Source organism: Protopterus annectens, chromosome 15.part0, assembly GCF_019279795.1.
Source record: "Protopterus annectens isolate FY-2018-M chromosome 15.part0, PAN1.0, whole genome shotgun sequence".
NCBI lineage: Eukaryota > Metazoa > Chordata > Ceratodontiformes > Protopteridae > Protopterus > Protopterus annectens.
Window position 1 is genome coordinate 438,373,500 of NC_056749.1, and position 25,367 is coordinate 438,398,866.

The 25,367-nt window shown below is 35.6% G+C and overlaps 1 protein-coding gene across 2 annotated transcripts in view; it reads right to left on the reverse strand.

Annotated features, from left to right (window-relative positions):
* Positions 1 to 25,367, reverse strand: part of LOC122789744 (ubiquitin carboxyl-terminal hydrolase 12) — a 902,204-nt gene that overhangs the window by 516,771 nt on the left and 360,066 nt on the right. For both annotated transcript variants that reach the window (XM_044057179.1, XM_044057180.1), the window contains exon 3: positions 1,861 to 2,074. In XM_044057179.1, coding sequence (XP_043913114.1) covers positions 1,861 to 2,074 — 214 coding nt within the window. The remainder of the gene's footprint in view (positions 1 to 1,860; positions 2,075 to 25,367) is intronic.

Here is a 25,367-nt window from a genome sequence, read left to right on the forward strand (position 1 = left end):
GAATTTAACCATTCTGATAAATCAGTGGTTGACCAGGAGCTGGGATAAATAGAAGTATGATGTGGGCTAGAAATGAAAGTACACAAACCGTATTAGTATACAGCACCAATGGACACTGAAGCCAAAATACTGGTGAGACAGCCAAACTGAGAAATATATCAGCTGTAACAAAATATAGTTGTGCCCATAGCAAATAATCTCAAAAACACACATTATGTGTTAGAAGCACTAAGCACTGCTATAACCCAGACAGAATCTTTCATGCATACAAAGGACAACCTCATAAACACACTTCACAAGTTAAAGCCTGTGACACAAAGTAGTATAAAGTCACAAGTGACACCTTAGTCAAAACAGGGCTGCTTAGAGTACTAAATTAAGAATTGTCTCATCAGTAACATTTATACCCAAGAAAAACAGCCTCCAAAAATATCTTTATGTTAGACACAATAAGTACAAGTACAAAACAAAAATAACCAATGGGGCTGTCCAAAAAACAAGACAATTTCAAAATCTACAGAACAAAGGAGGCAACAGAAAGAAATGCCTGATTAAATGTTCAAAGTTCAAAAATCATGTCTCTTCAAAACCCTAAGAAGACTTAACAGTATCTTTGGCCATCACCATTATAAGCAGCTACAAAATAACACAGAAGAAAAACATCTAATTTGCTGCTTTGTAAACCATTTGTAGTTTACAATCCACATGCTATAATGTGTTCGTGAATAAACCCCATCTCACATTCTGCAGCACATGTTTTTTAAACAACTTTATTAAATCTTCACAATTTAAAACATTAAAACAGAAAAGAGAAAACATAGTAACTTTTTCCATTGTTATTTTCATCCAGTACACATTTTCTTTTTAACAATTCTCATTCAGTCCACCATTACATACATTACTCAATTACTACCTTTCCTTAAACCTCGCTCCTCCTCCTTAACATTGTCCTACATGTATTATTTCCACAAAGTCCACTTATTTCTATCTAATTTGCTCCTTCTCTTTTCTAAACATCCTAGCTCCAAGTTATTTCTTCTCATGTACAACATTCAATACTTCAATTACAGCTTGTTTATTATTTGATAACCATTTCCCAACAATTTCTTTTACTGGTAGCCAACAGCATGAAACGTGGTAAAGCTTTACTATGTCCAGGCAGTTCCAATTATACCTCTCAACTTCTTAGGGCAAGAAATATGGAAAAAGAGAAAAATAAAAGTGGGACAAAGGCCCAAAATATGGACAATTTTTAAATATTGCTCTTGCAAACTTAAAAAATTGATAGAACAACAGATTTTGCATTAGCATGAGTTTTCTGAAGGGTATGACGTCTGAAACTCAAATGTCTGTCTATTTTCTAACTTCAGTCTTTAATGATTTGCCACTAATCTGACAGGAAAAACAAAATTTTTTGAAAAACAGACCAAAATACGAGGTAAAAATCTGTACATTTGAGAGGTATGGTTCCAATCCTATTTCCTTATTTAAAATAATTTGTTCCCACAGCATTTCTGACAAAGTACTTTATATGGAATTTTCAAAATACGCCAGCTTGTTCCATTTCCAAAAAACATGTTCTAATTATCTCTCTTTTCCACATCACATCTCCAGCATTTTTAACCACCCAAGGAAAAATTCTCTGAAGTCTGTTTGGAGTTTAAAAACACCTATGGAAACACTTCCATGCAAAAATTCTACAGCCAATGTGTTAATCTTTGATTGGCATTCATACAGACAGTGTTTGTACAGCACTTATAACTCTGCGCACCATTTAAGTGCATGCATACTTAAAAAAAAACAAAAAAAAAAACAAAAGGACAAAATGCATATTTCTAACAACAACAGATATAATTTTACCATTCTCTTTCCTTAACCGAGAGATGAATTTCTTTGGTGGGATGACTCCAACTTTCTTCTTTTGTGTTGCAATGCTATTGAAGAGGTCTGAAAGGCATGCGAGCAGGCTTTCTTTCTTACGAGGCTGTACTTTGTAAGCAAGAACTTTCTCCCGAAAAGGTCGACAAAAATAAAGTGCCTGAAGAACTGAATTGCAGTAGCAGGTGTTTCCAAACTAGTCATGGAAAAGAAAAGAGGCACAGTCACATGTGTGTTCAATATATCCCCCTTTATTCCCAAATTTCACTCACTTTTTAAGGGAAACGCTTCATTTTTTTTCTCAATAAGCTTGAAGTCCTGCCAAAAAGAATGCCAAATAGTTCTCTGTTCACCACACACAAAGCCTCTGACATCAAAAATAACACTATCTAATGAGTGCAACTAAACCCTTGGCAAGAAATACTTAATGTTTCTAACTATAATCCAAAGTGAAACTAAAAGCCTTTAAGTACTAACTCTGCTAGACTGCAAAATTAGTCTGCAAATGGAAATGATCCACAATAACAAGCAGCTTCTTAAACATCATGAACAAGGGATTATTTTCTTCTACATTTTCTTTTTACTGCAGTTAAGCTTTCTGGTTGTAAAATGTGTACTTTTTACTTAAGTTATTTCAGTGTAGCTATAGAAAAATGCAATAAACTTGTGTTTGCATTAATTTCACCCTGAGCAGCTGTCCAATTACTTCCTGATCCTGTGTCACTTGGTGCTGCCTCCTGATGGTGCAGTTGTGAGGACAAACATTTTGTAGTAGTTAGGGAGTGTTTTCTGTAATATGCAGCATATTTTGATTCCAAAATGGTGGACAGCCTGTAAGCACACTGACAGTGCAGCTCCTGCATTCCTATACTATAATCTGACTTCAAACCAGCACATCGCTTAGGAAAAGTATACCAAACATCAATGGATTAAAGCAGAAATACGAGTACTTACTTGTTTCATCTTTATTTTTCAAAGATTCTCTCATTCTGAAGGAAAAATAATTACTTGTTGGAAAAAGAGCCCTGAACCGCATGGTGTGGATTCTTCAAGACTAACAGGCCTAAGAAGAGGAAAGTAACAAGAAAAACAACTTTCATAACAAGACTTATCATTTACAATTCTGCACTACTACTAGGAATCTAACTATACAAGATTAATGGTGAATCAGCTAAAATTATGGACAATGAGCTAAAAATAAATGAACTGCAACAAAAAGCACAAACCAATGACACCATAATTAAAGAATTACAGCAAAAAATGTTAGACTTGGAAGCTAGAAGCCGGAGAAATAATTTTATCATAACAGGTATTCCAGAGAGCTTTGATAATTCACAACTTATTCCAATAATAAAAGAAATACTAAGCTCTCTTCTGGCTAACAAAAATCTCCTGGATGAGATAGTGATCGAAAAAGCTCACAGAGCTATAAAGCATACACAAACAAGTGATCTTCCTAGACAAATCTATATCAGACTGCTTAATTCAGCACATGTTCAACAGATACTGGCAGCTTATAAGATTAAAAAGAATGTTACATGGAGAGCGCATAAAATTATGATTACTCAAGATCTTCCTTTACAAATTAAACAATCTACAGAAACTCAGCAAATACTGCAATTACCTCATTGAAAATAAGATTTGTTTCCAAATGAGATATCCTGCAACTTTAACATTTTATTACAAAGAAGAAAAAATATCCTTGGAAACACCTGACCAGGCAAAATCCACCTTTCTGCGTCTCTTCAAAGTAAATCCTGCCTGAGACAACTCTTTTCATATCTTTTGATCCAAACAACAACATTTGGAAGGCTAAACAAGTGCTACAGCTCCAAAGAACTACAGGACAGAAGAATATATCACTCTTACGGGAAATTTTAAACAAATGGATGTGGAATGTGTTCTAAATAACTCTGCTTACTTGCCTGTAAAGAAAACCTCGTTGCTACACTGTAATACTTAAGGTACTGTCTTTTAGTAACTGCCTTTACATTTAAAAGTTGCAAAGCTACCTAACACTGTCAGCATAGTGAAATGACTTTAAAGTGCATTTACAGCTTACAAAAAAGAAGTGTTAAATTACATTTAAAAAATGGGATGTAACCTTTGATATAATAGGTTAAGTAGTGTAAATATTAGACACAAGTACTTTCAGTTAAAATGTATACTCATTATTCTATTGGCATAATCACTGAGTTGCTTTTAAGTATGTCTATGAGCAAGGTACAAAAACATTTCTCTTTTTTTTTTCTTTTCTTCCTCTCTGTTTGTTCAGTTGATGGCACTGGTTAATTATTAACATACGAGTTCACAATGATGTGTTTATATGGCTTTTGACAGTGCAGTGTTAAATGAAGATTCCAATACAATTAAAGAACCATAGTTAGTTGCTTTTAGCAAGAATAAGGCAAACATTGTTTAATTTTAAAGTGCTGCCTTCTTTAAATGTTTAAAATGTATAATCATTATTCTGCTGACATAACCATTGAGTTACTTTTAAATGTGTCTATTAGCAAGGTATAAAAACATTTTTTTTTTCTTTTCTCTCTGTTTTTCAAGTAGATGGCACTGGTTAATTATTAATATACGAGTACACAATGATGGATCTATATGGCTTTTGCCAGTGCAATGTTAAATGAAGTTCCAATACATTTAAAGAACCACAGTTAGTTGCTGTTAGTAAGAATAAGGCAAAAGTTGTTGAATTTTTAAAGTGCTGCCTTCTTTAAATGTTTAAAATGTATAATCATTATTCTACTGGCATAACCATTGAGTTACCTTTAAAGGTGTCTATGAGCAAGGTACAAAAACATTTTCCTTTTTCCCCCCTGTTTGTCCAGTAGATGGCACTGGTTAATTAATGAGTTCACAATGATTGCTTGTATGGTTTCCAATACATTTTAAGGAACCACAGTTAGTTGCTGTTAGCAAGAATAATGCAAACGTTGAATTTTTAAAATGATGCCCTCTTTAAATATACATGTATTGTACTTGGTTTTTGAAAATATTGTTTTATTAACTCTTTAATAACTCTTGAAATGTTAAGAATTACAATGTTGCTGTTACTACAAAACTTTTTACAAAAGCTACTTTTCCTTTTCTCTCTATATAATATCTAAGGGTATAATTAATATAATATTTTAAGAAGTCTGAAAATTAATATGCAGTATATAAATAATAAAAGGAGCAGGATGGGCACAGTCTGTTAGCTGATGACTGTTCGTATTTGTAATAGTATGGGTATTATTGACATCCCTCAGATATATATCTACTCCTTGTTGTTAAAAATAATAGTTTCTTTTAGTTTCTTAACTCATGCACATTTACAAATTCAGAGGGATGTGTGGTTAGGCACCTATTTAGAGTTTAGGAGTATAGAAGTCACAACATTTATTCTTAAGATAAATACACTAACAGAAAAAGTTTATAACTGTATTTTTGTGCATCAACTAATGAGAAACTTCAACAATATTAATAAAAAATTATAACCATAGACTCTGGGAATGTTAAAGGGATGGCAGATAAAAAGAAAAGAAATGTAATCATGCACCTCACATACCAAACTAAGGCTGATATAACTTTCTTGCAAGAAACTCACTTAGATGACCAACTTTGGGTTAGGGAAAGGTAAAGAAAATGGGTTAAAACAATAGTTGCTGCAAATTATAGTTCTTTGTCCAGGGGAGTGGCCATTATAGTAAATAAATCCTTCCAGGAGAGATTACTTCCTATGAAGCTGACTCAAAGGGAAGATGGGTATTATTTACTACTGAATATCATACTTTAAACAAACCATTACTCTTTCTTAATATATATAGCCCCTGCTCAAATCAACAGCTCTTCATTTATGAAATCTTTAATATATTAGCCAAATACCCAAATCATCTGTTTATTGTAGGTGGGGACTGGAATGCTTTACTAAATCTAGATAAGGATAGATCGCATAATAAAAACAGACAGTCACAATCTACCACTACAGCACTTGAAGAATTACAAAATACATTTGAACTAGTTGACCCTTATGTTAAATTTCAATATGATAAAACAATATCAAGATTCACTTTCTTTCCAGCCACTCATAAAACTTGGTCCTATCCTATCCTGCTTTTCTAATTTCCCTTGCTTTCCTTTCTAACAAATTAAATTATGCTGTATCACCTAGAACTCTTTCAGATCATTCCAAAATTGGACTTTTAATAAACTTTCAAGCTCATAAACAAAATATTTCCTATTTCAATACCTGGACGTTAAATCCTAAAATTATTCAAAACCAAGAAACTACAGAAGAAATTCAGAATGTGCTAGCCCAACTTCAAAATGATTTTGTATCCGATCAAATTCCATATGACATACAATGGGCGGCTACCAAGGCGGTCACCAGGGGTATTATTATTCAAAAATCTGCATGGCTCAAAAAAAGTATAACAATCTTAAGAATGAACTAGAGTGTCAAATAAACACTGCTGAACTAGAACTTCAGGAAAAATATTCTAAAGAACTTGAGGAAAAAAATAATTGATTGGCAAAAACAATTACACAAACACTATTTAGAAAATATCTCCTTCTCAGAATTAAGGTCAATATATCAATATTCAGAATGGGCTCAAACACCATCAAAATTCCTAGCTAGACTAATTAACATAAAAAGTGGACCTCCTAGGATCAAAGAAATAAAATATGAAGGACAGGTGAAATATAAAGATCAAGATATAGTGGACGCTTTTGAAGATATTTATAAGAAATTATACAATATACCCTTATCATCATCTACAGACAGATTTGAGGATTTTATACAAAATAAAAACTTTCCATAAATTACAGAAGATCAAAGGAAACGCTTAAAATCACCGTTACATTTAAAAGAGATAAAAGCTGCAATAAACAAACTAAAATTAGGTAAATCCCCTGGGCCTGATGGATACACATTGGATTTTTATAAGCTATTCATGGAACCTATCTCCAAAGTGTTATTAAAAGTTTTCAACTATATAATATGGTATAACAGACAAATACTTAAATAACTCCAAGACAGTGTTGATTCCTAAACCACATTCTGACCCAACAGATCCAGCAAATTATAGACCAATAGCCCTCATAAACACTGATCTTAAGATATTAGCCCATGTTATAGCAAATAGACTTAAGAATATACTCCCCTCTATTATTTCCCAACAACAAATGGGCTTTATGACAAACAAGCGACAACACCCTCCTTTTAGATTCCATTGTAAGACTACTTAATAGGGATAAATGCCCCAGATATGCCCTTACAGTAGATGCAACTAAAGCTTTTGATAGAGTAAACTTACACTTTCTCTTTAATATGCTGCCTTTATACGTTTTTTCTCAAAAATTCACTAAAATGATCCAGGTTCTGCATCAGAAAGCTTCTACCATTATACAGGTAAATAAACTTATAACTAACCCTATACTCTTATCCAATGGTACAAGACAAGGATGTCCTCTTTCGCCGTACCTATTTAATCTTTATCTAGAACCTCTCCTTCTGTTTATTTCACAAAAAAACTATCATCATATTCCCAGAATCCACAATACAAATCTTATATACTCGGCTTTGCTAATGACTTAAATATATACTTCCAACTTCCCACTACTGACCTCCCAAAAATACTTAAAGTTATTGATGAGTTCTTGGTAGTTTCAAATTATAATTTAAATTTAAACAAGTCATACATATTTCCCTCAATCCTATAGGGCATACAGAATTGTACTTTCCCATGAGTGAGATCAAAATAAACTACCAGATAAAATATCTAGGAATAATATTTACTTCAGACTTCAAAGATAATATAAACAATAACCTACTAACTACATGGACTAGTATTCAAAACAATATGGATAGATGGAAGAACATCAATATGTCTCTACTGTCAAAAGCTAGTGTTGTCAAGATTAATTTTCTACCAAGAATACTCTTTCAATTAAATGATACCTTTTCAAATATTCCCCAAAAACTTATTCCTTGCCATGGAAAAAGCTATATCAAGATTCTTATGGTATACCAAATCTACCAGAATTAAATATGCAAAACTTGTACTCGCCAAAGATAAGGGGGGATTGGAGTTACCTGATTTTAAGCTTTACTATAGTAATTGATTACTGTATACAGACTAATATAAATAATAAACTATGACTCATATATAAATACATGGGACACCCCAGTGGACCAAAATCTAGTATGAACAGTTGAAATCCCTTGGATGTAATATCAAATCCTTACCATTCTTGAATTTAAACCAGGCTAGCATATACACAAAGAATTTACATCCACTAATTAAAAACATGATTCTTGCAACACAGAAACTATTTAAATCATTGCATTAGCTGACGCTTTTGCCCTTATACAACCGTTACACCTAAAGCCTAATTTACTAATAATAAACCAGTAAATCTAACAAACTACCCCCTGATAAAAGACTACACAATATGGGATATATACCAATGTAAAGACTTTAACACGGGGCAAATGAAACTTGAACTCAAACTTCCAATGAAATATAGTATTATCCTTAACCAACTTCATCATCTTATAAATGCTAAATTCTCACAAATACACACTGACTTACAGAACATAGATTTAGTTAAATTAATACTTGAAAATCTTGCGATTAAAGGGAAAACAATTTCTAGGACTTATAAAATTGTAATGAGTGCAAAACATCACAATTCTTTATTATTTTCAAACTATTGGCAAACGAAAAATCAATCACTAACTGAAGAAAATCAGAAACTAGCCACTGAAAATACAATCAGATTAATTCCTTTCAAGAAGCTGTTATATACACAAATTATGGTAAATAATCTATATTATACCTTATCTAAATTAAATAAATTCAATCCTAACTTTTCACCTACATGTCCCCATTGTCCAGATCAAACAGCGGATATTTTACACGTCATGTGGAACTGTTCTAAGATACACAACTTATGGTGTTCCCTGAGAGTAAGATTAGAGAAGATGGGATATGAAAAATCAACCCTTACTTGGGAGACAGCTATATTGTACATTAATATCAATCAACTCCCAAAAATATTAAAACATGTCTTTATTACGATGTGTGCCCTTATTAAATTCTTTATTACAAAGAATTGGAATGTCATGTCACCAATTACATGGGAAAATTTTAGCAATCTTGCTATCAAATACATCTCATCTCACAAATTAATTTATTCAAAAACAAAAAACAAACGCTATTACCAAAAATATTGGGGTTACTTGCTAGATATAATTCTTGACAAATAAAATTTGCCTACAAATTGTCATGAAAAGCTAACCTTTAAATAAGAAATGAATGTAGTATAACCAGTCTTTCTTGCATCTTCTCCTTTTTCTTAGTATATGTGTAACTAGATATTTTCCCTAAACATACAAATAAATGGCTACATTTCTATTTTTACTTTATATATAGACTATCCCCAGTCTAACTATCCCTTATGAGACCAAATGAACATAAGAATTCTCATACTTTGACGGTGTAGTGACTTCTTGTGTATATATTGTGTATACACACACACACACATATATATATATAATATATATATATATATATATATATATATATATATATATATATATATATATATATATATATATATATCTATGTATAATTTTCTCGGAACTAGATTGTTGTCTGTTTTCTTTAGATAGGTGTTTGTATTGTTTATTTGTGTTTTTAAGTTACCGTATTGTTGTTATTATTTGAAAAAAGAAAATTGAAATAAAGATATTTTGGGGGAAAAAAATCTGCAGCATATTTCAAAACATAAAATGAACCAAATGTAGCACAATCAAAAAGTGAATAACCAATTGCAAATATGTTAACAGTAATAAAAATAATGTGAAACAGAATAAGATTCCTAGTCAAGTACGTAGTTCTAGGCATTTAATGTAATGTAGCATTTTTATCAATAGCCCGCCATGGCGTGATCTCTTTTAGGAAGAAAACTAGAGTAAATGTCAATCACCTCAATAAAAGCACTACAGTGAAGTGGATTTGGGCATATTATGCAATGAAAGGATTAGAGCTGAGTGAAAACACTGCCATCATCACTGTCATTCTCAGTGCATCTTCATCATCCTCCTAATCAGATCTTTGTCACATCTTCCTCATCCTCATTATCACTGCATCTTCATACTTCCTCACAATCATCTACGCAATCATTTTCATAACTGATTTGTTACTTTAATCAGATCCTCATCATCTTCCATTTTCATCATTTTCATAGATATACAGATAATTCCAACAGTTTTCATTCCGGCACTAATCCACGCACAGTAAAATGCATATAAACGCACTTCACTGCAGAGTTATCCTGGAGGTGATTCATATGTACCTAGCTTTCTTTCTAAAACATACCATCCAATGGTAGACAACTACTCATTACATCTGTGTTACTAAATATATCAAACAGTATACATTTTACTGAGAATCTTTTGCTGTTCCATTCTGATTTTACCTTTTTCTTCAAAATAAACACATTTAGTTACTTACTGATTTACTGTCTGATTGATTCTTAGGTTTATACTATGTTAAAGACCACTAGGGTCTTTACAAGCCTAGCAATGCAACCCAAGTCAGTTTTGTCCCCATGCTCCTTGGATGCCTATATAGTGGAGTATGTTAGTAAAGAGGTACCTAAAGGTTGCACAAGCATGTTAGTTAGGGACAAACTTACCTACTGTCGACCTTTGTCCATCAGTGACATGGATGTCAGATGGGCTGAATCTGAGATTTCCCATCCAATGATCAAGGTTTCTTTTGAATAGAGTCAGGGATAAACTTTGCTTCACTTAGATGGGGAGCTTATTCCATAGTGTGGGGATCCTTTAAGACATATATTGGTCTCCCCAACATGTTCTATTTATGTCACAGGCAAAGCTCAGGTTCTTGGATCTAGTGTTTCTGGTACTGCTTGTTTTGTGCATGTGCAAGACATCCATCAGAGCTGGATATGAGGATGCCTTATATGCTAGGGATAGGAAACCTCTCCATAACCTACAGGAGACTGCGTACAGAGACAGGGTATTAATGAGATCTGTGCAGGACAGGGTATTCATACCCTGGATTCTCCCGGTGAGAAACCTTTGAGGGTGTTCCAACTGTTGCTAGTGCCTGGTTAGGTACAGGCTAAAGAAGACATAGTACTCAATGATGGGTCTGATAAGGGCTGAGTAGAGTGATACTATAACTTCCTTGGACCTGGATGCCATACCTTGTTTATGAGCTGGGTGACACAGAATTATTTTCTTGCTATCTGTTCAAAGGCTGGATTGCTATCTAAATATTAATAGTTAATTTACCGTCAATACTGATAAATACTCCACTCTAAAGTTTCAAAGTAAATAAGTATTGTCCAGGCTGGCAAGAATGGAGTATTGCAGGAAAAACCAAAAACAATGGATATTCCAGTTATCAATAAAATTACTCTTTATTCACAATGGTCCAGACAGATAAGCCCTTTCGCTAAATAGCATCATCAGATCTTATAGTGTCTCAGCCCAAAACTAACTCTTTATATATATAAGTGCCCAAAACTAACTCTTATATTATAGAATATCTGAAAAAACATACTGAATACACGGTAATGCAGATTGAACTTATTACTTATTTTTTAGAATTGGTATTGGAGAATAACCGGTTTATATTTGAAGGAAAGATATATAAGCAATTGGATGGGGTGGCTATGGGCACCCCATGTGCGAACAGTTATGCTAATATGTTTTTGGCTTACTGGGAGCAAACTGTATTATTTCTAGTCTCTGAATGTAGAGAACATGTTATATTTTATCGACGTTTTGTTGCTGATCTCTTTGTTCTATGGGATGGCCAGAAATATGAGTTGGACAACTTATTCCTCAAGATGAACAATCTGACACATTTTCTTAAGTTTACCATGAATGAATCAAGTACAAGGATAGAATTCCTTGACCTGTATACTGAAAAACTATCATGTGGCTCGATTAATACAGGCATTTATAGGAAACCATGCTATAGCAATGCTCTCTTAGCAAGATCTAGTATGCACCCTAGTTATGTATTTAGGAACATAATGAAAGTACAAGGGATCAGAGCATCTAGACTTAATCCCACAGAAACTGGATTCATAGGCGAGTTACAAGGGTTAAGAAACAAGTTGCTAGTAAGAGGTTATAAAGAAGCAGAGATCACAGAACAACTAGGTAACATTCCAACACTACGTAAAGATATTGCAGCACTGTACTTTGGACCTACTGTTCAGAACCATATTATGGGACATGGCCAGCCCTCGCTTTGTGTTAAGATTCTAACATTTTTTACTTCAGATCATATAGATGTCAGATATATTATAACTAAACACTGGCCTGTTTTGTTAGCAGATGACAAGCTAAGAAACATAGTTGGAGATAAGCTCAGCTTTATTTTTAGAAATAAAAAGAATCTAAAAAGGTTTCTGTGTTATCCCAGACCAGTTGAGTTGACCAGAGATTATGGACATACTACACCATGTGGCCAATGCAACTTTTGTGTGTATATAGATACCAATAATGAATTCCTACATCCAGATTCAAAAAAGAAGTTTGTAATTACAGCGACTGCTACTTGTATGACTATCCATTTGATTTATTTAGCAGTCTACCAGGTATGCTCTTCCTTCTATGTACGGAAGACTAATAGGTACTTTAGGGATAGGATACGTGAGCATATTTACCATATTAAGAAAGGCTCACTACATAATGCTTTAGCTAAACATGTGAAGCAATGTGGAGGTACACAAGTTTCTATTTAGAGCCCTTGAAGTCATAAAACCCAGCTTCCGTGAGGGTGATACAAGGAATCATACGGAATGTGGGGAAGGGAACTGGATCATAAAACTGAGGGCGGACAAAGGTTTGGGCCTGAATGAAAGGGCATCTATCAAACCAATATTACGTAAACATAGGAATATTAAACATTAAGCAATTATTACGCATCAGTTATTCATTTCAGACAGGTAGGGTCAGGATAGTGATCCATTAACATTCATGCCTTGTGCTTGGCCAGTCTATGGGTTACCTCTATATATAAACATGTATACCTTTGTAATAGTTTGATTTATTTAAATAGAAGTAATACACAAAGGTCTACGAGACACTTCTGTTATATATTTGTCTATTTAAACCTTTCATTGTTTAATATACTGGAATTAGAATTGAAGTATTATTATATATAATTTTTTATAAATTTCTTGTTTTTTTGTAATATGATAACATAAATTTTTTTGCGCATTTTTTATGTATACCTTTTCAAAAACCTTGTAGATAAGTTTATTAATGTTAGAATTTAGTATAGATATTGTCATGACATTTACTACCAAAGTCATATACCTTTAAGGGAGCTAATTGATTTTACGGTCCTATTGGGCATGTGATTTTTAAACTTGTATATATAGTGAGTTAGTTTTGGGCTGAGACACTATAAGATCTGATGATGCTATTTAGCGAAAGCGCTTATCTGTCTGGACCGTTGTGAATAAAGAGTAATTTTATTGATAACTGGAATATCCATTGTTTTTTGTTTTTTCCTGCAATACTCCGTTCTTGCTATCTAAATATGTTGCCAGATCCCTATGGGGTCAACTTGTATGGGTGTTTTATCAATGGAGTTAATTAGCTTGGGTGGACAATTTTCCAAAGGGCACTATAATGCATTTCTTCATACTTAGTTGTAATCATTGGCTTTGACTCCAGTCAACTGTTCGTGCTAGGTCCTCTTGTAGGATATTGGTGTTGTGGGGAGAAAAATATGATAGCCCCCAGTTAACGGTCATCTGCAAACTTGCTGAGCCAGCTAGAGGCCTTTTGACATTAGCCTTGACATCTGAGAAGTAGATGCCAAACAGGAGCAGGCCCAACATGAAGCCCTGGGGTACTCTGTTGGTGACCAGTCTCCTGATTTCTTGGGTCCTATCTGTCAGTCAGCCAGCAATCCAGCAAGTTATGAAGTGATTTTTGTCTACTTCTAGGGGGTCTGTCAACATTACCTGAGTGGAGTATGGTATCACCTTGACCAGGTCAAGGTAGGCGGTATGCACCGTTTTCCCCTCATCTATAGCCTTGGTGACCCTTTCGAAGAATTCCAACAGATTTATTAAACAAGACCTTCCCTTAAAGCCAACTTAGGATGGGTCCAGTGTCTGCAGGTTGTCAATGTCAACGTTGATCATTTCCTTTATAATTTGTTGCATGGCTTTGCACATTAGACTTGTCAGACTAATGTAGCTCTGTAGTTTGAGGGGTTGGTTGAAGGTCCACCCTTATGAAGAGGATTGACTATTGTGACCCTCCATTCATTTGGCATGCAACCTGTTTTGAGGCTGTAGATGAACTGTGCCTGTAGTGGTCCTGCTAGGTTATGCTTCAGACTACTTAGGAGGCAATCAAGGATACTGTTGGGGCCAGATGAATCAGTGTTTTTGTGAGCAACACATCCCTGTTGACAGTTGGGGGATATGCTAGAAGGGATTTCACATGGGGGTAATAGGGTGTGAAGTTTGATCAGAAGTTGAATTAAGTGATCAACTGACTGTGGTGCATTTTGTGTTAATTTATGTGAACTTTCCTGCACACTACCAAAAACATGCTTACCTATTACAGACTGTCCCCACACTGCATTACCAAAAGGAAACACCAGATAACACAGAATCAATAAGTTGACAGCTGCTCTGCATAAACAAAATACAAACACAGCTCTGCTAAACCGAAGTAAAAAAGTACATATTTTAGAATCAGAAAGCCTCTTTACATGATGACATCACAATTACAGATCCCCCCCCCAAAATAAAAACAGCTTCCCACATGTTGTGTGAGCACTTAAACAGATTGTTTCATGCAGTGTGTTAAAAACTTAGTATACCTAAGATATAGCCGATACAGAATAACTGAAAGTTTTCAAATTGCAATTTGTATTGTGTTGCTTTCAATACAGGTTCTAGAACATAGGGAGAAGGAAAGGGGAAGAAGTAAATGAATGATGCGTGAAAAAGGAAACTAATCTATTATAGATCAAAACTTACAGGCAATGACATATAGTTACCTCTGGTAACTTAATCACTAGGTCTGGGGATAATTACAAAACTTATGTCCTCATAATAACGATGCATCTGAGTGTCTGTTTTTGTCCTTCCTCAAGCAATGCGGTCTTGGATCAGACTTCGGCCACTTATATAGATTTTGGCTTGTAGCTCAAGATCCTCCCTTTACCAATAATGCTCCTCTTTAGTCTGGATTACCTCAGATCGAGTTTGCCCTCTTCAGTCTATTATAATGCCCATACAAAAAAGGGGTCAGTAACAAGACAGTCTAATTACAAATCAGATTCCAGTTAGACTAGAAGGAAAGGAAGAGAAAGACTGAAGCTTATCAGAAGCCAGGCAAAATGACACTCCTCAGGACCCACTAAGAGACAAAATGTAAATCTTTCAAGTAGGAAGGGGATTGGAGTGTGGGAAAATTGAGGAAGGATGAAAACAGACAACACAAATGCATTATTATGGCGAGTACATAACTTTTGTATCTGATGTTGTCTCTTTCGTCCATTCCTCAACTGATGGGCAGAATCCCCAGCTAGAGAAATCCCAGGGTGGTCTACAAAGAAGGATATTTCCAGAGTACACACAGTAAAAATCATAGACAACCACAATGACTCAGGCTCAAATAGTTGGTAAATAATTTATTACTAACTAAATAACAATAAAATGAAGGTTAAAAATCGAGAGTTAAAACAAAGGTAAGCGCTTTCACAGCAAGTAGCTGCTTCATCAGACCATAAAACGATCATGACACTTCTTTCATAAAAAACGATGAAACGATCAATCAAAATAGTTTAATTAGTCATATGATACAGCCATTCATAAAAGACAATGAAGGGGTGGGAAAAAAAACTAACCAACCAACTCAATGAATCAGGCCCCTGCTCTTAAGCACTGGTTTAAGGGATGCACACCCATTTAAGCCTGGATGTCTATCTGCTTTTAACATAACAATCCATTTCAGTTCACAACATTCCGTTCTATTTTTAAAGGTCACCACCCCTCTGATTAAGCCTAATCATCTCAAGGACTGCAAATTTAAACCTATGCTCTGGCCTGCATTCTAAAAATTGCTTTGCCAAGGCAATAGTCAGTTTACCTTTTCTCATATCGCCGACATGTTCTAATATTCTTTCCTTTAAGGTCCACTTCATCTTGTTGAAATAGTAACATTCACAGGTAGAACATGTGTAGTTAACAACATTCCTTCTTAGCAATTTGCATAAAACTCTAAATCAACCTTAACATCTACAGCAGTAATGGTAATGCAATTAGTTCTCAAAATAAATCTGCAAGCTGAACAGGACTGACAGGGGACACGTCCCAAGTCTTTCAGATGAAGGAACAGGCAGCAAGTGATGCTCTCTATAGCATAACTACTGTTTAACAGAGATTTTTCTTAAATGAGAATTTGGGGACAGAACCTAATACCTTCGCCACATCTTCATCTGCCATGAGCAAAGACCAATGTCTTCTAACAGCATCACAAACACCATTGATATTACTAGAAAATATAAAAAAAACAATCGAGGCCTGCATTCATTACTTGACTGCGAGACAGAATCAGTAACATCTTCATAAAAGAAAGGGCGGGCACTAGTGTTCCTTAAGGAGCGAACAAATTCAGCAGTATTATGTTTATCAGCTTCTGAGTAGCCCCTATTAATAAAATCTCTAGCTGTCCGATCTAGTGCTTCCTTGGCAGTGCTGACAACATCATGTAGATTTATCCTTTCCACTACACTTTTTAAACCTCAATTTACTCTGAAAAATATTTTTGAGGTTCCTTCCCCTCTTATTATTAAATACATGGGCTTCCCCCCACCACCTTTTTAATTTCTGGAACACTAGAAATGTTCCAGTTCTCTTTAATAACTTCTTTAATCTGTTTCCCATCTAAGGAATATTGAACCACCATTCCCACATCATAACTCTTCTTATTTGTACCATAATGCCTATTATTACTGTTATTTCCAGCTTTTCTATAACTACTAACTTCACTAAACTTTTCTTTAATTAACTCTTCAGAGTAACCCCTGTACATTAAAGAGAAGCTCCTTCATTCAAAAAAAAAACATCACTATCTGTTAACTCACTAACCCTCATAAGCTGTCCTTTCACAATATTATTTTTCATAATCAAGGGTGCATAATTCTACATTCTAAATAAGTGTTATTCTGCACCTTCTTTTTTATATATCTTGTTTTTTAACCCATTATCCTCCTTATATACTTCTACAACTAAAAAACACACTTTGCAAAGATTGTAACAAAAAGTGAAGCTCAAATATTCGCAGGCACTGTTCACGTGGTCAATACAACATAACAATTCATAATAATTTCCTCTCCATATCAAAAAAAGATAAAAAAATCCATAATGAATAATATGCTTAAAAAAACTGCTATTCATAATGAATTTCTTCTCCCAAGCTACCATAAACAAATTTGCATAGCTAGGGGCCATAGCAGCCCACACTGCTACGCCTTTGGTTTGCTGAAAGAAAGATCCATCAAATTCACAACAATTATAAGACAAAATAATATCTAATATTTCTAAAATCAATTAAACCTTATCACTAAAAAGCTTGAAACTTAATAATTCCATGCTAATAAATTCCAAACCAGTGTCATTAGGTACTGTGGTAAACAATGACATAATATCCATTGTGACTAAGAAATCAGAATTATTTATTAAAATGCTTCTAATAAAATTCCTGAAAGCAGAAGTGTCACGTATATACAATGGATATAAAAAGTGGACACACCCTTGTTAAAATGCCAGTTTTTTGTAATATAAAAAATGAGACCACAATAAATCATTTCAAAACTTTTCCCACCTTTAATGTGACCTATAACCTGTACAATTCAACTGAAAAACAAATCTGTTAGGGGAAAAATATAAAAATAAAAAACAGACAATACACTGGTTGTATAAGTGTGCACACCCTTAAACTAATACTTTGTTTACACACCTTTTGATTTAATTACAGTATTCAGTCTTCTTGGGTACACACCTGCTATAAATTAGAGAGACTCTGATTAACCCCAAATAAAGTTCAGCTGTCCTAGTAGGATTTACCTGACATTTACTCAGTTGTCTGCTACAGCAAAAGCCATGGTTTGCAGAAAGCTTACAAAGCATCAAAGGGATCTCAGTGTTGAAAGGTATCAGTCAAGAGAAAGGTACAAAAACATTTCCACAGCATTAGAATATACCATGGAACACAGTGAAGACAGTCATCAAAAAGTGGAGAAAATATGGGACAGCAGTGATGTTGCAAAGAACTGGACGTCCCATCAAAATTGATGAAAAGACAGTACAAAAACTGGTCAGGGAGGCTGCCACTATAGCAATACTGAAGGAGCTGCAGGAATTTCTGTTAAGTACTGGTTGTGTACTACATGTGACAACAATCTCCCGTATTTTCCATATGTCTGGACTATGGGGTAGGGCTGCAAGAAAGAAGCCTTTTCTTGCAAAGAAAAACATCCAGACTCGGCTAAAATTTGCAAAACAATACATCAAGTCTCCCAAAAACATGTGGGAACACGTGTTATGGTCTGATGAGACCAAGGCTGAACTTTCTGGTCACAATCCCAAAAGGTACGTTTGGTGCAAAATCAACACTTCGCATTTCCAAAAGAACATCATCCCCACGGTGAAGCATGGTGGTGGCAGTATCATGCTTTGGGATTGCTTTTCTTCAGCTGGAACTGGGGCTTTAGTCAAAGTGGAGAGAATTATGAACAGTTCCGAATACCAGTCACATTTGGCCCAAAACCTTCAGGCGTCTGCTTGAAAGCTGAAGATGGAGAAATTTCACCTTTCAGCATGACAATAACCCCAAGCATACATCCAAATCAACAAAATAATGGCTTCACCAGAAGAAAATTAAAGTTTTGGAATGGCCCAACCATAGCCCAGAATTAAATCCAATAGAAAATCTGTGGTGGGGCCTGAAGAGGGCTGTGCACAGGAGATACCCTCGCAATATGACAGATTTGGGGCGCTTTTGCAAGGAAGAGTGGGCAAATATTGCCAAGTCAAGATGTGCCATGCTGATAAGACTCCTACCCAAGAAGACTGGATGCTATAATTAAATCAAAAAATGCTTCAACAAAATATTAGTTTAAGGGTGTGCACACACAACAAAGTATTAGTTTAAGGGTGTGCACACTTATGCAACCAGTGTATTGTACGTTTTTTTATTTTTTATATTTTTCCCCCAACAGATTTGCTTGTTTTTCAACGGAATTGTACAGGTTATAGGTCACATTAAAGGTGGGAAAAGTTTTGAAATGATTTATTGTGGTCTCATTTTTTTATATCATAAAAACCTGGCATTTTAACAGGGGTGTGTATACTATTTATATCCACTGTAAGTCTCACTTTTTCCACTATTATTTGTAACTTCTTATTTATAAAAAAAAGCCATGGCTTTTTTTTTTTTTTTTTTTACTACCACCACTTGCCACAATCGGTCTTAATGTTGGGTCATCCATTTGCTTATGTACTTTAGGTAGGCCAAAAATCTTACTAATTTTAGGACTCTAATAAAAAATTGGCCTCCTTAACTCCAGTTCTCCCCTCATATAACCATTCTTCTATCAGGGAGTCAAACTGTAGGAATTTTTAATTTCAAGAAGACTGACTTTTTATACAATTTAACATCTTGTAACATATGTATTTTCTTGTTATAATTATTCCTATCTAATATTACCAAAGAATTACCTTTATCAGCTTTAATAATGATTACAGAATCATCTTAATTTTCAAATTTTTGAATGCTAAGTATTCATTTTTACTTAAATTAAAACAGTTCTCCCAGGCTTAGCATTCAACAATTCTTTGAGCTGTTTTTCAGTCACTGCCAAAAAGCTTCAAACAGATTTTACAGGCAGATTATAACAACTACATTTTGTCAATTCATATGAATTATCAGCATTACTCTCAAAAATAGACTTTAAATTCAGTCTTATAACATAATCTCTTAAATTATTTACAGTGTCACAAATTACTGCTCTTGCCGCAGGAACAAAAGTCCAACCTCTTCTTAAAACTTGCAACTCGTCAAAATTCAACAGTTTGGATGACAAATTAATTTTAAAAAAATCAGTCAAAATAAGTACCTTTTACTTCCATAAACTTCTTTCTCCCGTTCCATCCTTGACTGCTTTTCATAAACTTTTTCCTGACATTGTAATTCTCCATGACTGTAGGAGCTGTTACAACCGAATCCGCTGGCCAGTACCTGTATCTTGATATACATTTACTGGCTGAAAATAACGCTTTCTTTCTTCATTTTTTGCCCTTTCTGACTGGTTATTCTTACTTTTAACTGTGGCTCAATATGTCATAACAAGAAGTTTTTTTTTATTTGCACATTGCTTGAGTTGATTCTCAAGAACAGTTTTGATTTTTCGTGACAACATTACAACAAAATCACCAAATTTGCCACAGGGGCATCCTACCATAGTCACCACTTTCTCTCACTTTCTGAACTGGGCTGGCTTGAACTCCCTCACCTCCTTCAATGGTATCAACTCTCACTCGCCCACAAACTAGTAAACCATCCACTAAATGTCTCATCCCTACAGAATCTACTCCAACCCTATCGCACCACCAGACCAAGAGCCAGCAACAAAAATCACTTGCAGATCACTAAAGCCAATAACTCTGCTGGTGAAGCACTATTCTCTTGCACCATAGCCAAATTATGGAACTCCCTCCCACCCACAATTACCTCGGTACCATCATGCACCCACTTCAAAACTTTTACTAAAAGCGCACCTAAAAACATGCTGCATATGCCCTTGCAACTCCCACTCTAATATCACCCACCCCATCCAACCATTACCTTTCTTTCCACTCCACTAACTACCTTGATTATAGCAAGCTCAGATGCTCATAAGCCTAGTACTTATTATACAGCAGGAACTTCTTATTTTAACATTTGTTAATGTCCGTTATGTACTTCACAGATAAAGATTCTAGTTGTCTACTGACTTACTATGTTCTTCATCTGTAAATACGTTGTAAGTAATTGCTGTGTAAATTGTTAATCGCTATGTAATCCAATGTAACTACTGTCTGTTTATTTTAACTGTGGAGCTTTTCTCCCTGGGCCTCTGCTGAAAATGGACCTACATCCAGTCGGACACTCCCGGTCAACAAATATAAATAAATAAATAAATAAATAAATAAATAAATGAGTTTTATCTACAAAAGTTCAGAGTTGCGATGGGGACTATTCATGTGCAAACATTGTATTGGCACAATGGGAAGCTGAGAATGTGCATAATAACAATCCCTTAACTGACAATATATGTTATTATAGGCACTTTTGTTGATGACCTTTTTATGGTGTGGAGAGGTACTGATGACAACTTATGTGATTTTGTTGAGTATCTACATACTACTACCACATTTCTCAGGTTAAGTTATCAATTTTCCTATACTGTTGTAGACTTTTTCTATATGTCCCTGTTCACAGGAATGAGCTAGGAGACCTAAACACTACAGTGTTTTCTTTGTAAGCACAACAATCTCTTAGATAAATCAAGTATGCATCCCCAACATGTATCTAGAAATGTACTGAAAGGGCAAGTTCTTAGGACTGTGCTTCTACATGATGCTGACAGCACTGCCAAGGAAGCACTAGATCGGACAGCTAGAGATTTTATTAATAGGGGCTACTCAGAAGCTGATACACATACTACTGAATTTGTTCTCTCTTTAAGGAGCACTAGTGCCCACCCTTTTTTTGCTGAAGATGTTACTGATTCTGTCTCAGACTCAAGTAATGAATACAGGTCTCGATTGTTTTTTACTTTTTTTCTAGTAATATCAGTGGTGCTTGTGATGCTGTTAGAAGACACTGGTCTGTGCTCACGGCAGATTAAGATGTAGCGAAGTTATTAGCTTCTGCTCCAAAATTCTCATTTAAGAAAAATCTCTTTGTTAAACAGCGGTTATACTACAGGGAGCATCAGTTGCAGCCTGTTCCTTCATCTGAAAGACTAGGGATGTTTCTCTGTTGGTCCTGTTCAGGTTCCAGCTTTATTTTGAGAACTAAATGCATTACCATTACTGCTACAGATATTAAGACTAATTCAGATTTTTATGCAAATTATAAAATAAGGAATGTTATTTACTATGCATGGTTAAGGTTGATTTAGATTTTATGCAGATTATAAAACTAGGAATGTTGTTTACTATGCATGTTGTTCTACCTGAGAATGTTATTACATGGGCGAGACAAATTGGACTGTGAAGGAAAGAATATTAGAACATGTTGGCGATATGAGAAAAGGTAAACTATTTCCTTGGCAAAGAATATTTTAGAATGCAGTCCAGAGCATAGGTTTAAATTTGCAGTCCTTGAAATGATTAGGCTTAATCAGAGGGGCAGTTACATTAAAAATAGAACGGAACGTTGTGAAATGAAATGGATTGTTATGTTAAATGCAGACAGGCATCCTAGCTTAAATAGGCATGTATCCCTTAAACCAATGCTTAAGAACAGAGGCCTGATTCACTGAGTTGATTGGTTAGCCCCCCCCCCCCCACTGTTTTTTATGAACGGCTGTATCAGATGACTAATTTAATGATTTTGAAAAAAGAAGAAATACTGCTCCAAAGCCACAAAACGGTATTTTAATGAACCAAAATGTAAGCGTTTCGTTTCCAATGTTACAGAAACATCATCACATTTTGGTTCATTAAAATACCGTTTTATGGCTTTGGAACAGCGGTTCTTCTTTGTAATTTAACTATATTGATTGGTTGCTTAATAGCTTTTTATGAAAGAAGGTGTCAGGTTTGTTTTATTTTCTGATGAAGCAGCTACGTGCTGTGAAAACGTTTACTTTTGTTTTAACACTTGCTTTGAACCGTTGTTTTATTGTTGTTTAATTAGTAATACATTATTTACAAACTATTTGAGCCTGAGCTGGTGGTCGTCTATGGTTTTTACTGTGGATATTTTTTGTACATTTGATGACATTTGTCTTACTGCGATCATTCTTGCATGTATTTTCCAAAGTGCAGCATAGCAAAACGCTGCCCTATTTTTAGACAAAATGCCCAATTTATAAATGGGCAAAAACAAAGTGGTGCCTGTACAAATGTCATCTATGGAAGCCCTGGACCACAAAGCAGATGATATGGCCAAAGATCTGGTGAAATGAGCCTTAAGAGGTTTAGGCAGTGTCAACCTTTTCTTCATATAAACAAAAGACATTAATTCAGTGAGGCATTTGGCCAAAGTTACTTGAGACAGACCTGCTCAATTTAACTTTGGAAAAGGAAACAAACAGCTGGTCCGATTTTCTGAAATCTTTAGTTCTATGGAGATTGAATCTGAGCTGTCTATGAACATCCATCAAGTGCAGCATGTGTTCTCCTTTGATGGAAACATTTGGAAATAAAATATGAAGGCTGACGGGCTGATTTACAGCAGTTTCTGAAGCCACTTTAGGTAAAAAGGAAGGATTAGTATGGAGGGACACCATGTCTTTGTGAAAGATCTGGTATGGTGGCTAAGAAGACAGATCATGGAGTTCTGACACCCATCTGACTGAGGTGATCGCAACCAGAAAAATACCTTTTAAAGACAAAAACTTAAAGTCCATCCTGGCAGCTATTTCAAAGGGAGACTGAGTCAGTGCTTGAAGAAGTGTTGCTAAATCCCATGATCCTTGACAGGAGGTCGCAGTAAGAAGGCACGTTTAAGAAAGGATTCATATAATCTTGCTGATGCCAGGGACGAATGGTTATTTCGTATGTGAGAAATCAAGATGGCTGCAAGTTGGACCTTTATCTCAGAATAACTAGATCAGCTGATGGAAACAGAAGCAAAAAAAAAAAAAAAAAAGTGGAGAAACCATGTGGCTAATTTGAAGGTCTGATTGTCTGGATGAGTTAATTCTGATGGATAACACAGGAGATCTGGGGTGGATCCAACATTCTGGGAGGATGTACTAGATGAGGCCACACGAGGGGAAACCATACTTGTCAAGGCCAGAACAGGGCATTAAGAATTACTTTGCTCTTCTGGTGAGATGCTTCCTGAAGAAACTTGGGAGTTAGAGGAGTAGGAGAAAATATGTAAAGTAGCCCAGTGAGACAAATCGTAAATCAAAGAGTGTCTTGGTAACTCCCCCTCTGGGGAGATCAGGGTGAAGTACCTGCTGCACTTGGAGTTGACAGGGAAGTGAAGAATTTACAGCATGGCTGGCCCCACTGATGAAAACTGCTTCTGACACCACAGGGTTGAGAGACCACTTACGAGTTGTACTTAGTACTTACCACTTTGCAAGCTGAACTTCCCCGGGATACACACTGCCAGAAGAGACTGCACACTGCCATACTCTCAAAACCTTCTGACGTAAGGGGTAGGAGCAGGTCTTCCCCCCCTACTTGTTGATGTACCAGAATACCGACATATTATCTGTCTGAATAGCAACCACCCCTGGAGGGAGAGCATCTTGAAATGCCTGCAAAGCTAATAGGACTGCCCTTATTCCAGGACACTTATGTGAAGCCAGTGCCTTGGACTGTCCCCCCAAGTAATGCCCCCCCTCCCCACCACATTCTAGTTGGGAGGCATCCATAGTCACCATGGCTCGGGGTGCCAGAAGGATAAAAGGAAGACCCTGAGAAACTTCTTTTACAGTGATCCACCAGGCTAAATGTTCCCTACAAATCTTTGTAATCCATATCACAGTGGACTGGGGGTCTCGCCTTACTGACAACTGCACTGCAGTACCTTCATGTAGTACCTTGTTAAAGGTACCAGAGTTATGGAAGATGCCAGAGATATAAGAAGTTGCAATACAAACCTTGCTAGTGGACAGGAAAGAGAGAATGTGAGATGCCCGACTCTGTAAAGCGTTTAACCTCATCTGCAGTAAGCTTGTGATCTGTGCCACTGTATCCACACTACCAGCGATGAATTCCAGGACTTGAGTGGGGGAGAGCTGAGACTTGGAGTAGTTCATTGTGATGCCTAGTTGAAGACATAGTTGGAGCAAGCTGTTCCTGCCTTGAATCAGTAGAGACTTGGTGGGATCAGTGAAGAGCCACTTATTGAGATATGCAAACACTGAATTCCATCAGTCTCAAGTGAGCTGCAACCATTGCCAAACACTTGATGAACACCCTGGTGGCTGTGGTGAGGCCAAAGGTAGGTTCCTTAACTAATAGTGACTGGCTCCCATAGATCTCTTGGATCACCTGACTATTTTGATGTGACAGTATGCATCCTGGAGATCTCTTGAGCACATCCCATCGTCCTTGCAAATCATTGGCAGTATGGATTGAGCTGTGATAATTCGGAACTTTGATCACTTGACAAACTGGTTCGACTTGCCGAGATCTAAGACAGGTCTCAGGTACCCATTTTTTCTTTGGCATCAAAA